Source organism: Kogia breviceps, chromosome 3 (genome assembly GCF_026419965.1).
Source record: "Kogia breviceps isolate mKogBre1 chromosome 3, mKogBre1 haplotype 1, whole genome shotgun sequence".
Taxonomy (NCBI): Eukaryota; Metazoa; Chordata; class Mammalia; order Artiodactyla; family Physeteridae; genus Kogia; species Kogia breviceps.
Window position 1 is genome coordinate 15,287,075 of NC_081312.1, and position 17,077 is coordinate 15,304,151.

The window sequence follows — 17,077 nt, forward strand, 5'->3', positions numbered from 1 at the left end:
CTTAACTTAAAAAGGAGTACCAGGGCTTCCCTGGTGGCGCAGTGGTTGAGAATCCGCCTGCCGATGCAGGAGACACGGGTTCGTGCCCTGGTCCGGGAAGATCCCACATGCCGCGGAGCAACTAAGCCCGTGAGCCATGGCCGCTGGGCCTGTGCGTCCGGAGCCTGTGCTCCGCAATGGGAGAGGCCACAACAGTGAGAGGCCCGCATACCGGAAAAAAAAAAAAAAAAAAGGAGTACCAGAGTTGAGAGGAAGATATTTTAGGAGGAAACAGAACTGAGCACATTTGTAGGAGGTAAATGAGGCTACCCTATCAATATAGAGCAATAGGAGCTTCAATTGTTGGAGCAAGACTGTTACTATTAACTTAGGCAAGATGAGGATATACAGATAGCTTCAAATTTCTTAGTAAAGTGGTAGGGAATATTATTTTATAGCATGAGGATATTGTAGGAGGAGCTCTGGCTGAAAAAGTTGGGAATTGTGACTGAAAGAAATGTGATAGCTTAAGCAGATGAAAGTAAGAATTGCTAGCAATGTAAAGACCAAGATGAAGTTAGGTAACATGTTATAATTTAATCATTTGATTTATTTTTGCTTCCTTCTATTGACTTAAAATTCAATAGAAGTCTATTCTCTTTTTCTAGTGCTGTTGTTAAATATTTAACATGTATGCTTAACTAAAAATCTGAAGTTAATCACAATCTCTAGAACTCTAGAGCTCTAGTCACTGTCCTTCCCTTTTTTTGAGTTATTGATGTTCAGCATTTTCATTCTGTGTGTGTGTGTGTGTGTGTGTGTGTGTGTGTGTTGTATTCCTTTGTTTTTTTCTGAAAAACTAGAGAGAATTACCAGTGGTTTTGTACATGAACTTTCGGTGTGAAGGGTTATAGTAAGATTTCAAAACCACAGTCACACCTCTTTGTGCACAGAAAACCACTGTGTCAAAAAATTATTTCCTTCCCAAGTCCATTGGAAGTCCTGACCAGTCAGATTTGAAACACACTTGTTTTTATTACCTATCAGATTTTCTTTCTTTTTTTAAATTGAAATATAATTGACATAGAACTTTACATTAGTTTCAGGTGCACAACATATTGATCCAATATTTGTAAATACTGTGAAATGATCACCATAATAACATCACTATACATACTTACAAATTTTGTTTTATTGTGAAGAACTTTTAAAATCTACTCTCTGAGCAGCTTCCAGCTATGCTGTGGCGAGCATTGCCCTCTGAGGAAGGCGCCATTAAGACCCTCATAAGCCTCAGGGCCCGATTGTACTCTCCTTTGTATGCATCCTGGACTTTATGGTATGAACATAAAAAAGATGGCCTTTGGCCAAATCGCTCCAGGGACCTGCTCAGTCACTGGGAGTCCCTGGTTGTGTCCTAAAGCTAGGAAAAGCAACCCTGGAGGGGAAATTGGTGCCTTTGAGGGAGAAGCCGAGAAGCCAATCAACCAGCTGATGCCGATAAGGCATGACTAAGCAAATTCCCTGCTTTAGGGATATATATATGGCTATGCTTTGTTATTAAACTTGCCTTGCAATCATCAGTTGCTTGTGCCCTTCTGATCCCATAACTTGGTGCGTTCAGTTCACTACCCCCTCTCGTCGATCGTTGCTACACTTTGAGGACCCGCCGCGGCTGGCGGCAAGTGGCGCCCGAACAGGGACCTGACGAGAGGGACATCTGAATCTCGGTAGGTGAACCCCCGGAGTTACGAGTGAAAGTGTGGCCACATAGTAAAGTTGATAGTAACTCGGGGCAATAGTCAGAAGTAAAAAAATATGGGACAAAAAGTATCCAAGAACCGACCTGAGATCACTGATCAAGAGAAGGAGTTGTCCACCAGTGCTTTCCAGGCTTTCACAGCTGGAAATTATGATGTCTGTCTGCAACGTCTTGCCTGCCTACAAGATATAAACAAAGACAATTATAAAATAATTTTGAATACGGCAGTAGCTGAGTTTTTCAAAAGTAACCAGACAACAACAGATAGTTTAAGACAGACACTTAACCAATTGAAGAATCGGGTGCACTCGGCTGTTGAAGAAATGGATGGACTAGATGATCTTGAAAACAGTATGTTGTATTACAATCAAGCAGTCATCCTGTATCATGTCCGAGAGTATACAGAAGCCATATCCGTTGGTGAAAAACTTTATCAGTTCATAGAACCTTTTGAAGAAAAATTTGCCCAAGCAGTGTGTTTTTTGATCGTAGACCTGTATATATTAACCTACCAAGCTGAGAAAGCTTTACATCTTCTTGCTCTTCTAGAAAAAATGATTTCCCAGGGCAACAATAACAAAAATGGAAAAAAATGAGACTGGTAATTAAGCAACAAAGATGGGTCTAATCATAAAGCTGAAAGTGGAGCTCTAATAGAAGCTGCAAAGTCAAAGATACTATTTTTGTGTTGAAGTATATGTAGGAGGATAAGGGACTTTACTGGCCGGCCATAGTTTAAGGGTAGTTAAAGCTGTTACAAGTTTGAAGTTTCCCTCCTTTTTTCCTTCTGATTTTCCCCAATCTGATTTTGAATTCTCAAATCTGGTGCACCTTAAATTATAATGATGGTACCATTTTAATTTCCTCAGTTTCTGTTACTGATAATAGTTTGGCTTTTTATAAGCATTGGGATTTTGGGAAGTTTGCATTGTCTTATTCTTATCAACCGGTTATTACTTGTGTTACACCCTCATATGCCTTGCTAATAGGAGATTTACAGATTGAGTTTACTTCTGGTTCCTTAGGATATAATATAACTTGTCAGCATTGTATTTTTAGTACTTGCATTCTGCCTATGAAAGGAACTTTTTCTGTTATGATGTTAAAACAACCTTCCTATGTAATGCTGCCTGTAAATATTTCTGAACCATGGTATCATAGTACTAGTATGCAAGCTTGGCTAGAATTATCTGAAGTTTTAAAAAGACCTAAATGATTCATTGGAATATTAATATGTAGCATATTAGCCTTAGCCGCTTTAACAGCCATAGCCGCTACCGCCGGTTTAGCATTAAGGTAAAACTGTACAACAAGCACATTATGTTAATCAATTGTCTAAAAATACCAGTATTGCATTAGCATGACAAAGTCATATTGATACTCAACTAAAAACTGAGGTTGATGAGTTAAAAAATGCTCTCATAGGTTTAGGAGACCAAATTATGGCTTTAAAATTGAAAATGAGTTTGATTTGCCATGTTAAATATACTTGGATTTGTGTGACTCAACACGCTTATAATGAAACTGACTGGGATTGGAACAAAGTAAAAATGCACTTTTTAAGTGTATGGACTGATGGACACATTAGTTTGGACATACAAAAACTTAATGCGGAAATACAAGCAATTCAAGAAGCTCATCTACAAGAAGACGGGCCCCAACAATTAATTCAAGGACTGTTGGATCAGCTTCAATGGTTAAACCCAATGCATTGGTTTCAAAATGGACTCACAGGATTGATTACCGTGGGGTCATGTGTATTGTTGATGTTAATTGCCTTACCTTGTTTATTACGCTTTATTGTTGGCCGTCTCGTCTCGCTGCTCTTCGTCAGGAGGTGTATGGGTTGAAATTCCATTATCAAGCTTTTAAAAATAAAATAGGGGGAAATGTGGCGAGCATTGCCCTCTGAGGAAGGCGCCATTAAGACCCTCATAAGCCTCAGGGCCCGATTGTACTCTCCTTGGTATGCATCCTGGACTTTATGGTATGAACGTAAAAAAGGAGATGGCCTTTGGCCAAATCGCTCCAGGGACCTGCTCAGTTACTGGGAGTCTCTGATTGTGTCCTAAAGCTAGGAAAAGCAACCCTGGAGGGGAAATTGGTGCCTTTGAGGGAGAAGCCGAGAAGCCAATCAACCAGCTGATGCCGATAAGGCGTGACTAAGCCGAGAAGCCAATCAACCAGCTGATGCCGATAAGGCGTGACTAAGCCGAGAAGCCAATCAACCAGCTGATGCCGATAAGGCATGACTAAGCAAATTCCCTGCTTTAGGGATATATATATGGCTATGCTTTGTTATTAAACTTGCCTTGCAATCATCAGTTGCTTGTGCCCTTTTGATCCCATAACTTGGTGCGTTCAGTTCCCTACCCCCTCTCGTCGATTGTTGCTACACTATTACTAACTGTAGTCACCATGCTGTACATTACATGTCTATGACTTCTTTACTCTATAGCTGGAAGTTTGTACCTGCTGACCCCCTTCACCCATTTTGCCCACCCCCACCACTGGCAACCACCAGTCTGTTCTCTGTATCTTTGAGCCTTTTTTTTTTAGATTCCATATATAAGTGGGATATAGTATTTGTCTTTCTCTGTTTGATTTATTTCACTTAGCATAATGCCCTCAATGCCCATCCATGTTGTTGCAAATGGCAAGAGTTTATTCTTTTTTATGGCTGAGTAATCTTATAGTGTGTATGTATGCATATATATGTATATACATACAGACATATCTATACCACATTTTCTTTATCCATTCATCCATTCGTGGACATGTGGGTTGTTTCCATATCTTGGCTATTGTAAATAATGCTGCAGTGAACATGGGGGTTGATATACCTTTTGACTTAGTGTTTTTGTTTTCTTCGGATAAATACCCCGGAGTGTAATTTTTTGAGGATCTCTGTTTTTTTTTTTAACCTCCCTTCAATTGGACATTATTATTGTTTCGTGCAGTCATTGTTTACTTAGAGTTATCTATGCTTATGCATTTCTTTGTTCACCTTTTCTTCTTGTATCCCAAACTTTTTCTTTTGTCATTTTCTTCTAAAATACAGTTTTAGAATATCCATAATAAGGACTTGTTGGAAATTCTCTCATCTTCCTCTGGATGAACCAGTGGCATGTAAGACTAGGACAGTGGGAGTGGTCTATTTTGGCAGGAGAAATATTTTATCACTGACATTGCAATTCTTTAAAAGCAAAAAAAATTTTATTCAGTTTTATTATTGCTGTTTTAACATTTTTGATTGGCAGTATATTGCTCCTCAGGGGGAACTGTTTCCACTGCCCTGCTGTTGGTATACTACTAGTGTGAATATGTTTTCATTTTTTACTCTCTTTCTTGAATGCTAATTTAACTGCTTCTAGAGTTCTTGATTCAGAATTATTATTCCTGTGGTTTCCATTGTTCTCTTTTACATCGTTCTACAGTTCTGAGGTTTAATAATATTGTGCATGTATGTGGTTTATTATTTATTTATTCTATTTAGGATTTGTTGTGTTTCCTGAATCTTTGGACTTATGTCTTATATCAGACCAGAAAAATTGTCTACCAGTATTACTGGCTCCTTCTAGGAGTAGATCTTTATATTAGGTTTTAGAGAAAAGTCATGATTCTGTATTTTTGTTTTTTATTCTTCTATACTCACTTCATTTTTACTTCATCATCATTAATTCAAGAGGAAGACAAGTGGATTTTCATAACCTTAAAGGGACATGTATGGTTCATAACCTTAAAGGGACATGCTGGTTGACGTAATTATAACAAAATACTGAAGTCATAGTGGTTTAAATATTACAAAACACAGTTTTCTCTTTCAAACATTCAGTAAGTAAACACTGTTTTCTTCAGAAAATGAATATGCAAGTATTATGGTCCTGAGGCTTAACATTTTATAACTAAGTCATTATGGTTGTTTTTTATTTATTTATTTATTTTTGGCTGCGTTGGATCTTTGTTGCTACACGCGGGCTTTATCTAGGAGCAGCGAGTGGGGGCTACTCTTCATTGTGGTGCTCAGGCTTCTCATTGTGGTAGCTTCTCTTTTTGCAGAGTACAGACTCAAGGTGCGTGGGCTTCAGTAGTTGCGGCACGCGGGCTTAGTTGCTCCACGGCATGTGGGATCTTCCTGGACCAGGGCTTGAACCCGTGTCCCCTGCATTGGCAGGTGGATTCTTAACCATTGCGCCACCAGGGAAGCCCTAAGTCGTTATAGTTAATATAAACTATCCTATGAAAATTTTGCCAAATAATCCAATTTTATGGTAACTAGTTATAGAATAACCAAAGTATAAATATGCAACATGAATTAATGTCTGTATTCTTAATGTGTGTAAAGTCAGTATTTTCCAAATATTTGCCAGCCTTTGCACTTTTCTGTATAATGACATATTGGAAAATTCCTGTTAAAAACTCATATTTGTGGCTTTAGCTTTTAACTATAATCAAACCTGGATTTTTTCCTCCACCCCCACCTCCCACTACCCTCTTGCAGCCACTAATCTGTTCTCTGTATCAGTTCATGTACCTTTTGGCCATTTGTATGTTTTCTTTGAAAAAATGTCAATTCAGATCTTTTGCTCATTTTTAAATCAATGTGTTTTTTTTGCTGTTGAATTTTATGAGTTCTTTATTTATTTTGGATATTATTCCCTTATCTGATATATAATTTGCAATTATTTTTTCAGTTCAGTAGGTTGCCTTTTCATTTTGTTGATGGTTTTCTTTCCTGTGCAGAAGCTTTATAGTTTGATGTAGTCCTACTTGTTTATTTTTGTTGTTGTTGTTCTTGCTTTTGCTGTCAGTCAAAAAATCATTGCCAAGATCTATGTCAAGGAGCTTAACACCTAAGTTTTCCTCTAGGAGTTCTGTGGTTTCATATCTTATATTCAAGTCTTCAGTCCATAATGAGTTAATTTTTGTGTGTGGTGTAAGGTAGTGGTCCAGTTTCATTCTTTTGCATGTGGCTGTTCTGGTTTCCCAACACAATTTATTGAAGAAGCTCTCCTTTCCCCATTGTACATTCTTGACTTCTTTTGTAAGTTAATTAACCATATGCACGTGGGTTTATTTCTGGGCTCTCTGTTCTGTTCCACTGATCTGTGCATCTGTTTTTATGCCAGAATCATGCTGTTTTGATTACTGTGGCTTTGTAATATAGCTTAAAATCAGGGAGTGCGATGTCTCCAATTTTGTTGTTCTTTCTCAAGATTGCTTTGGATACTCAGGGTATTTTGTAGTGCCATACAAGTTGTAAGATTATTAGTTCTGTATCTGAAAAATGCCAGTGGAATTTTGATAGGGATTACATCAAATATCTAGATTGCTTAGGGTAGTGTAGATATTTTACTAATCCATGAGCATGGATTGTCACACACCTGTTGATAGACATTTTAAAGTTCCACAGGAATTGTGGGTTCAACTCTGTGCCTTCTAGGCCCTCAGCCTCTTTCTCCTCCAGTGTAGTGTGTTTCAGAATAAGAAATCATCATCATACATATTTTTTTGTATTGTATATGTCAAACCAAACTGTCAACAAGTTATTTTATCTTTTACAGCAAAATTGCCTCACAATTAGTTATGTACCAAAAATGTTTGCGGCAAAATGTCTATGGCAAAGAAGCTTACAGCAAAAATACTTGATATGATTAGATGGAATAGTGAGAAGAACCACTCCCACCTCCACCTCTTGATTTCCAGACCCATGTATTCTGCCTATGAGGTAGACAGCACCATATAATGGTCTATGCTGTGAAGCATATACCACATCCTATAAGACAAAACTCTGGTCTTTCAGGATACTGTTTCCCAAAAGGTGCTATAAATTAGTTTTCAGTAAGCCATTCCATCATTCTGTTAGTAGCCCTCTGTGGGTGATGAGGATATGTGATAAAATTAGTTAATTCCATGGGTATGAGCTGAATGCTGCACATCCTTTGCTATGAAATGAGTTCCTTTATCAGAAACACGGAATTCGGTGATGGTGGCTGAGGTATCCTATGTGTCCACAGGTGGTCGTGCTAGCAGAAGCACTGTGAATAAGGAAGGTGAATCCAAAATTCATGTGTATTCCAGTGAGGATGACTCTTTGTCCTCTCCATAATGGAAGAAGTCCAACGTAATCAGCATGCCACCAGGTGTCTGGCTAGTTTCCCTGGGGAATGGTGCCATATCAGAGGCTCAGTTGGTCTCTACTGTTAGCAGGTTGGACACTCAGCAGTAGTGGTAGCAAGATCAGCCTCTGTAAAGAAAAGCCCATGTTTTTTTAACCCAAGCATAGACTCTGTCCTTGCCACCTTTGGCTCACTAAGCAAGTGCTAGCTGGCTAGGAAAAGAGGCTGCCTGATGTCCATAGAGCATATTATTTTGTCCATCTGATTATTGAGAGCCTCCTCTGCAGTGGATGCCCTTATTGAGCTTTCCCTAGGCCACAAAAATCTTCACAGCCTATGCCCTTTCTGAGAGTTTTACGCACAGATCTATTTTCTAGATTTCCATGTCTCTGATCTTCCAATCCTGTTTCTTCCATCCCTAACTGTTCATTCAAATAGTTAACAGTGGCTAATGAATCAGTGTAAATCTGTCTATCTAATTGTCTCTCACTACAAAAGTGGTAAACCAGATGTACTGCTTGAAGGGCTGCCCACTGGGAAGTTTTACTTTTACTGCTGTCCTTCAGGGTCACCCCTGAGTGGGGCTATGATGCTTTCAGGCAGGTACCAACATATTGTGTAGGAACATCTGTAAGTCTGGCTCAAATTTTTTCTTCCTCAGTCAGCTGATCATAATGAACACCTATGAGGCCATAGGTGTAGATTGAGAGAGAGAAGAGGCCTTGCACTATAGGATTTATTGCTGAAGGATTCTGAGCCACCTGTTGTTCATATAAATTACTTGTAACTTCCAGATCTCTCTAAGCCTGGTCTTTTCTATTCTGTGTCCAGTTGATGATAGATTGCTGTTGTGTACACCCAGTCAGTGGCCAGGTTGTAACTTTCAGTTCATGAAAGGAAGCTCAGGACATACAGTCACCTGATATCCCATAGTTAGGCATTTACTTACTGTCTAATAAGACCTAGTAGCAATCCAGAAACTAATTCTCAAAAGGAAAGTAGTTATCTGTAAAGGAGGGCATGGAATTTCTCCCAGTCTGAAGTATGCTCCTTTGGTAGCTTTCCAGAGGCTCCATACAGCATCTCTATTTACCATAGATACTTGGAGTATCATTGAATCTGCTTGATCATAAGACCAACGTGGAAGATCAGCTTGTCTTCTCTTGTTCTGGTCCCCACTGGAAGCTTATAAGTGGCTTGATAGATGGAGAGAGCAGCTCACTCAAATGTGGTATGCGTTGCTTCCCAAAAGGCCTACCAAGAATTCTGCTCCTTTTGTTCGTGGTAGGTGATGGGAGGTGTAGCAACTTGTCTTTCAGTTGGAGGGAATGTCTTGACATATTCCAGATTATTGGATCCCCAGAAACTTCACTGAGGTGGCAGGGTTCCTGAATTTTTGTGGGAATTATCTGCCACTCTCTTGATTCACTTCTGTCTTACTACGGCATCTAAAGTATTATGCTTGTTGCTTCCTGCTCCCCAGATCCATTCAGCATAATGTCATCAATGTAGTGGACCATTGAGATGTTTTATGGAATGTCAAGATGATCAGGATCTCTGTGGACTGTATTATGGCAAAGAACAGGAGAGTTGAAATAGCCCTGAGGCAAGGATTTGAAGGTGTCCACAGATACAAGCCAGGTAAAAGCAAACTGCTTCTGGTGGTCTTTACAAATTGGTATGGAGATAAAAGCATTAACCAGGGCAATAGCTGCAGCGAAATGCTAGGGACTGTGTTAATTCGTTCTAGTAAAGATCTGGAAGAGTAGCTTCAATTGGAATCATAACCTGATTAAATTTATTATCCAGAGTTATTAGCTAAAATCCATCTTATTTCAGCACAGACCAAACAAGCAAAGATGATGTGATAGGTATTCTTACCCCTGCATATTTCACGTCCTTGGTAATGTCACTGATTTTTGTAATTCTCAGGCTTATGGTTTTGTTTCTGGTTGTCTTAGTAGAGGGAGGAATTTCCAGGGGTTTTTACTTAGTTCTTCCTGTTGTAATCACCCTTACCCCATGGATCACAGAGCCAGCCGTAGAGCATTCTACAAGTTGCCAAGTATATCTATTCAAATTCAGGAATTGGGTGGGGTCCACAGACCACCTGAGTCCACTATGATTCAGAATTGGACTTAGATTCCATCTATCACATGATCACCATAAGGCCCCACTTTTACTGCTTGTACAACAGCAGCTTTTAGTGTTCTTAAGAACTAGTGTCAGTTCAGAGCCCATGTCTAGTAATTCGTGAAAGTTTGGATCTTTCCCTTTCTTCAGTTCACAGTCATTCTACTAAGCAGCCACAGATCCTTGGAGAAAGATTTATGTTATACACTTGTGACAGTGCTACAGGGTTCTTCCTCATTGGAACTTGGCCTTCCTTCAATCAGGGGGCTCTGAGCATATGAATTGGCTTAGGTCTGAAAACGGGTTGAGAAACTCTGACTCTCCATTGTGGTGATTTAAGTCAGGTGTTTTAGCCACCACGTCTGGAGTTTTTCCTACTTAAAGATCAAACACTAATCTAGTAAGTTACTTATTTCATTCCTGGAGACACCATGATTAATTAGCCACCAGCAGAAATCTCCACAGGCCAACATATTCTCTGCTGCCCTTTTTGAGAAAAGAATCTACTTGTTTTTGTTCGTTAAGTGCTGCTGCTTGACCTCTGCTTCTCCAGGATTATCTTTTGAATCAGGGAGCCCATATTAATTGTGACATTTCCCATTCCTGACCTTTATGGGAGGACAGTCACAGAGCTTTTCAGTGATGCAGGTGCTGCCCTTAATTAATGTATTTCTCAATGCTTTCATGAAGGGACTATTTTCTAGACTTTTTCAAGGATGTAATTGATGGGAGAGTATGCAGTTTGCATGTGAAAAATCTACTCCAACATTCTTACCTCCCTAGGGTTTTGGATTTCTTCCTGTATATCAGAGGTCAGCCCATACATCAACTCCAGCCCACCTCCTGATTTTATAAATCAGGTTTTATCAGAACACAGCCATGCTCATTCTTTCATGTGTTGTCTAGGTCTGCTGGTGCACTACAGTAGCAGAGTTGAGTAGTCTGCAAAGCTGAAAATATTTACTCTCTGATACTTTAAGAAGTTTGCCAACCTCTGCCTTAGGGCATGCTGAGATTTGATCTGAGTTAGGGGTCTAGTGACAGCAAAGGTATGATTGTGATGGTTCTTCAGAAGGTTACGCATTCTCTGCAAGGCAACTGTTTCAGGTGAGTCTTCTCAGACACTGGAGAGGAAGCTATTTGCATTGGCCAGTGAAACTCCAAGTAACTCAGAAGTTCAAGATTCTCAGTTTTGTCTGAGTCCAGCCAGATGCTCCCACTCCACAGTTAAGGGTTCTCTTCCCAATTAGCGGCCTAACTTTCACACAAGAAAACTTGGTGAGTGTGTGAATTCAATTGACATTGTAAATTTTCAGCAGTATCAGCCCTGTCAGAAATTCTTTTAGGTTTGTCATGGAAGTTCTCTACTCAGACCATGACTCGTGCTGAGAGTTTAAAGAACCTGCGCTTGTTACTTCTTTCTGTAAATGCTCTGTGTTTTCAGTGTAATCTTTTGTACAGACACAGAACTTGTGGTCACCATTATTGTTGTAATGGTCAAGGGCGGCAGCCTCTTGGACTCCCAGGGCACTCAACTTCAGTGGCTACTTCACAATCAACCACAAGAGATCGCCTAGTTAATTGTTACGCCAGAGCATACCTTGGATTGCTAGCCTCCCTTTTCCCACTGGCACGGGCTCAGCACTATGCTCAGGCCCAAAGAAAGGCATGACTAAACCAGCTCTGCAAATTTCGTCTTTAATGGTCTGTCTCCTGTAACCACTTCAGTACCAGTTCTGTATCAATCAGAGACAAGCCACCCCAGTAATTTGAACAGGGAAAATTTAATATGGAGTATTAGCTAATGAAAGGTGATTTAACTACTAAAAGGTGTGAAAGAGGATTCTAAGGGGTATAGAAGTAGCATATGCAGAAAGCAGCTACCATCCATAGGGCTAGTGCACAGTGATCAAGGAATGAACTTACAGGATACACCCTCCCCTCTTCCCCCAGGCTGAGATTCAGATCTCTATGGAGAGGACGTAAGTGCCTCAGGAACATACAACCTGCCAGTGGAAAAGAAACTTGCCGGAGGGCTGACCTAGGAGATCTGCTATGATGGCAGAGAAACCCCCCTATTCCCCCAGTTCCTGTTCCCTAATTGATCCACTGGTTACAGCACAACAGAAAGAAGAAAAGTCTCTTCCTTCTTCTTTGGCCTTGCGGGAACCCTCCAGCACCCTCTACTGGCCAAAACCCAGTCAACTGGCAATGGAAAAATGTCTATAGGGTCCCGCTCCAGTAATCATATAGCAGGAAAAAGGAGGGTGGATTTGGAGCTGAGAGGCAATAAATTAATATCAGGCCTTCTCCAGTTTCATGGATATAACTGCTATCTGTGTGCTACTACCTCCCTTATGTATATCTCTAGCCTGTATATATCTTTTCCCTTGAACTCCAGAGAAGTATTAATGTATCAAACTGGCTCCTTGATGTCTTCATTTGAATTTCTCACAGGCATTCATAACGGGTACAAAACCAAACACTTGTACCTCCCTTGGTTTTTCCCATCTCAGCAAATGACATCATCAATCAAACGAAAAAATAGCCTCTACTTTTCTCTTTTTCCTACTTTACTCCCAGTTGGTCAAGGTCCTGCTCTCTCTTTCTTCAAAATATATACAAATCCTACCATTTCTCACTACCTCTGCTGCTGCTACCCTGCTTCAGGTCACCATCATCTCTTGACTTAAATATCAGAAATCACATCCTAGATTTCTATTGTATGCTTGATAATTACATGACTGCTTATTCTCAATTCATTCTATAACTTTTCATTCTATAACAGGTGTACCCTATCCCTCCCACTCCAAACTTTATGCAAGACTCCAAAAGCATTAGGGCTTTGAATTTGCCTGCTACATCCCTTGCCATCAAGTTAAGCCCATTTTTTGTTTGCCAATACAGCATTCACCCTTATTTTTTTTAATTAATAATATTAACATCACTATTTCTTCATGTATAGTTTTGAAACGTATAGATCTTCCGAGCTTAAACTGATAATTGCCTATTGTCAGATTTTTTTAAAATTTGAAAGCATTTTTATAAAGATGACCTTATTTCTTAAATTTCTGTTTTGTTGGATAGAAACTACTAAGGTAGCAAACTCCCCGAACAACAACATTACCACATATATCATTGACTTTTTATGTTAGTCAAAATCTCTCATTCTTTTCATCAGCTTAATTCATTTTAAGGTAAATATAAGTACTCACTTTTGTTACATTCAGAAAAGGAAATGGTTTGTATTAACTAATGCTTGGAATGCCGTACCATTGATCTCAATAGAAAACTTTATTATCTGCATCTTTATTTCTTTCTAATATTGATTAGAAGCTATAATAAATATAGGACTCCTCTTTGAAATTAAAGTTTCCTTAAGCATATACTTTTTCTTTAATAAAAGAAAATTACCTGATACATGCTCTCTTTCTCTTTTAGGTGGGAGATGTTGCTGTTTTTCTCCTGATGGTAAAGCTTTAGCTGTAGGTCTCAATGATGGAAGTTTCTTAATGGCAAATGCAGATACTCTGGAGGATCTTGTATCTTTTCACCACAGAAAAGACATTATTTCAGATATTCGATTTTCACCAGGTAAGATTTCATTGAAATCATATTTGATTATTAACTTGAGTATGGCAATGAATGTATCAATGTGTGATTTTTATTAACTGTTATTTTATCTCAGAATTTTAGTTTTTTACTAGAAGAGGCAGTATAGTGAGAGGTAAAAGCCCTATATTAGATCAGTGGCAAAATATCTGGCTTAGTGCCAATTCTGTCCCTAAATTTTCTGTATGACTTGGGCCAAGGCATTTCTTTGAGCTTCTTTTCCTCATTTATAATATAAGATGGATTGGATAACTGTTCTCATTATATTCTTTTTTTTTTTTTTTTTTTTTTTTTTTTTTTTTTGGTGGTACGCGGGCCTCTCACTGTTGTGGCCTCTCCCGTTGCGGAGCACAGGCTCCGGACATGCAGGCTCAGCGGCCATGGCTCACGGGCCCAGCCGCTCCGCAGCATGTGGGATCTTCCCGGACCAGGGCACGAACCCGTGTCCCCTGCATCGGCAGGCGGATTCTCAACCACTGCGCCACCAGGGAAGCCCTCTCATTATATTCTTAATGCTTTTGAAATAACATTAATTTTGCTTCTTCAATTTCCATATATTCATTACCAATGACAAAACCTACTATAATACAGGATTACTAATGGTAAGGCAAAATTTACTTATGTTTGCTTACTTATATTTTTTCTAAATTTAGAGATTTTTTTCCAGTTATATGCAAAGAATATGAAAATTACTTTGTATATAATTTTTGATATTTTCTTTCCACTGAACTACCTCACTACATTAAAATTTTATTTCATTGTGTTAATTATAATATACATGAAAATGTTACCATTTGTCATTTGACTCATATGTCTTGTTATAACTTAGGAAACACCTAAGAGTTCCTCCAAAAAAAAAATTAAGAAAATTGACTCTAATTGTAGAGTGTAAAAAATATTTCTAAGGGTAGAAAATTTCAAGCAAATATGTTTCTATTACAGGTTCTGGGAAATATCTTGCTGTAGCATCACATGATAGCTTTATAGATATATACAACGTAATGAGTAGTAAACGAGTAGGAACATGCAAAGGCGCTACCAGTTACATAACCCATATTGATTGGGATGTTAGAGGTAAGACTCTAAATAACTTACTATTTGATAAAAGTTGCATTTGACTTAATATAGCTATTTTAGAGAAACAAGTAATTCAACAGATGAGTTCAAAAGCATTGTGAAAAACAAACGTCATTCTCCAAATGATTTCCACTACTTTATTTCACACCTAAAGATGAATGCTGAGTTTAGACTTTTCAATACTTCTAATGTAATTCAGATGCTAGTACAGTAAGTGATAAATTCTTTAATTTGTAAAGTAATTATTATACAAATTTTTTTAGTCATTTGTCCTGTTTTTGTCAGATAAGCTTGATATAAATAGTAACTGAAATTTTGGAAAATAGTTATGTTAACGAGGTTTTTTTTTTTTAAAGAAGATGCTGGGGGTAGGAGTTTATTAATTAATTAATTATTTCTGTGTTGGGTCTTCGTTTCTGTGTGAGGGCTTTCTCTAGTTGTGGCAAGCGGGGGCCACTCTTCATCGCGGTGCGCGGGCCTCTCACTGTCACGGCCACTCTGTTGCGGAGCACAGACTCCAGACGCGTAGGCTCAGTAGTTGTGGCTCACGGACCTAGTTGCTCCGCGGCATGTGGGATCCTCCCAGACTAGGTAGGGCTCGAACCCGTGTGCCCTGCATTAGCAGGCAGATTCTCAACCACTGCGCCACCAGGGAAGCCCCAAGGATTTTTTTTTTTTAATAACAGTTGTTGCCCCCACTTTTTTTTTTGGCCTTGCTCCATGGCTTGCGGGATCTCAATTCCCCAACCAGGGATTGAACCCAGGCCACAGCAATGAAAGCCTGGAATCCTAACCAGTAGATCACCAGGGAGCTCCCAGTTTTAATGTAATTTCCCCAGTATTCAATAAAATACATTCCCTAAAATTGTCATAGCTGTATAACATACAGAATTTAATGAGTATCTGTTTTTTAGCAGAATGCGTGGCATATGGCAGTGTTTAATGATTTAGATAAATGCTAAATATTTTAAATGCTCCATTTGAGGAATTTTTGTTTCAGATAGTCACCTATATAAATCTAGTGTTTTAAATTAAAGTTTTTCGAAATGTAGTTTAACAAAATACTCTTTAATAAAAAGGTTTCAGGGCTTCCCTGTTGGCACAGTGGTTGAGAGTTCGCCTGCCGATGCAGGGGACACAGGTTTGTGTCCCAGTCCGGGAGGATCCCACATGCCGCGGAGTGGCTGGGCCCGTGAGCCATGGCCGCTGAGCCTGCGCGTCCGGAGCCTGTGCTCCGCAGCGGGAGAGGCCACAACAGTGAGAGGCCTGCGTACCAAAAAAAAAAAAAAAGTTTCAAATTTTATTTCTAGGATTTTTACGAGTAGGAATATGCAAAGGCACTACCAGTTACATAACCCATATTGATTGGGATGTATAACAACAGAAATAGTTCACATACACACACACACACACACACAAATTAAGCCTTCTATGAATTTAATTACGTTATTATATATATGGTTGACTGCAGAGGAAAATGGTTTTTATGTTTAAGCTTAATTTTTTCCCATGAAAGTGAAACATCATACTAACTGTATATGTATTTATATTTTATATATGTGTATATTTTTAAATTTTTTTTTAAGGAAAGCTTTTACAGGTCAACACTGGTGCTAAAGAACAGTTATTCTTTGAAGCTCCCAGAGGGAAAAAACAAACCATCCCCAGTGGAGAGGTAGGAAGATAGTAGTGCTTGTAATGTTGATATGACTAAAAGTGGTTAGAAAGCTGATGCCTATCTGGTAAAGGAAGAGATTCTATATTAAGAAAAGGAATAAATTGCTTGCTTGTATGTCTAGCTCTTCTCTAATTACTTTCCTCAAAGGATGAGAAGCATGCAATAGCATGTAAAAGACATGCCATCTAAGATTGGAGTACTGCATGTCTGTCAAATCTTTTGGAACCCGTGTGTCTAAAATGCTTATTGGCAAATTCCTGTTTAAGGGGGGAAAAAAAGAAAAACGTGTTTGGTTTTGTGGCTGACAATATTAGCAAAATTTTTTGACATGGCCAAGGAAGAGAAGCTAAACAAATATAACATGAAAGTAGCTTAATAAGGAGAGGGACTGTAAGTAAAATTCTTAATTTCCAGTAATGATTAACTGGAAAATATGCTTATAAACTATTAGTAGAAGTTTAGACATGAAGTGTAAGAATAAATTTCTTGATTGTTCTAAAAGAAGAAAAAGTCTTATATATTATCACTGTACGCTCTGCATCTAGAACACACAGTGGGTATATAATAAATACATCTTGAATAATGTTATGTTAAAATTTTTCTGTAGGAACTAGTGGACTTGGGAAGCTACAAAACCAAGACAGCTAATAATTTGTTTAACTGTTTTTATTAAAATTTTAATTTTACTTGTGACATATATAATTACAAAGAAAAATG

General features: G+C 38.7%; 1 protein-coding gene across 4 annotated transcripts in view; it reads left to right on the top strand.

The window, feature by feature from the left end:
* EML5 (EMAP like 5) overlaps positions 1 to 17,077 on the top strand; it is a 175,754-nt gene that overhangs the window by 108,641 nt on the left and 50,036 nt on the right. Inside the window, exons 22-24 of one of the 4 annotated variants that reach the window (XR_010839438.1) lie at positions 13,435 to 13,587; positions 14,548 to 14,679; positions 16,283 to 16,357. Coding sequence is in view for 3 of the 4 variants with exons in the window: in XM_059059510.2 (XP_058915493.1) it covers positions 13,435 to 13,587; positions 14,548 to 14,679; positions 16,269 to 16,357 (374 nt within the window). In the remaining variant the exon portion in view is untranslated. Of the gene's footprint in view, positions 1 to 1,208; positions 1,305 to 1,603; positions 1,934 to 13,434; positions 13,588 to 14,547; positions 14,680 to 16,268; positions 16,358 to 17,077 lie in introns of those variants that run through there. The other 3 variants (XM_059059510.2, XM_067027919.1, XM_067027920.1) reach the window with 3 other exon arrangements.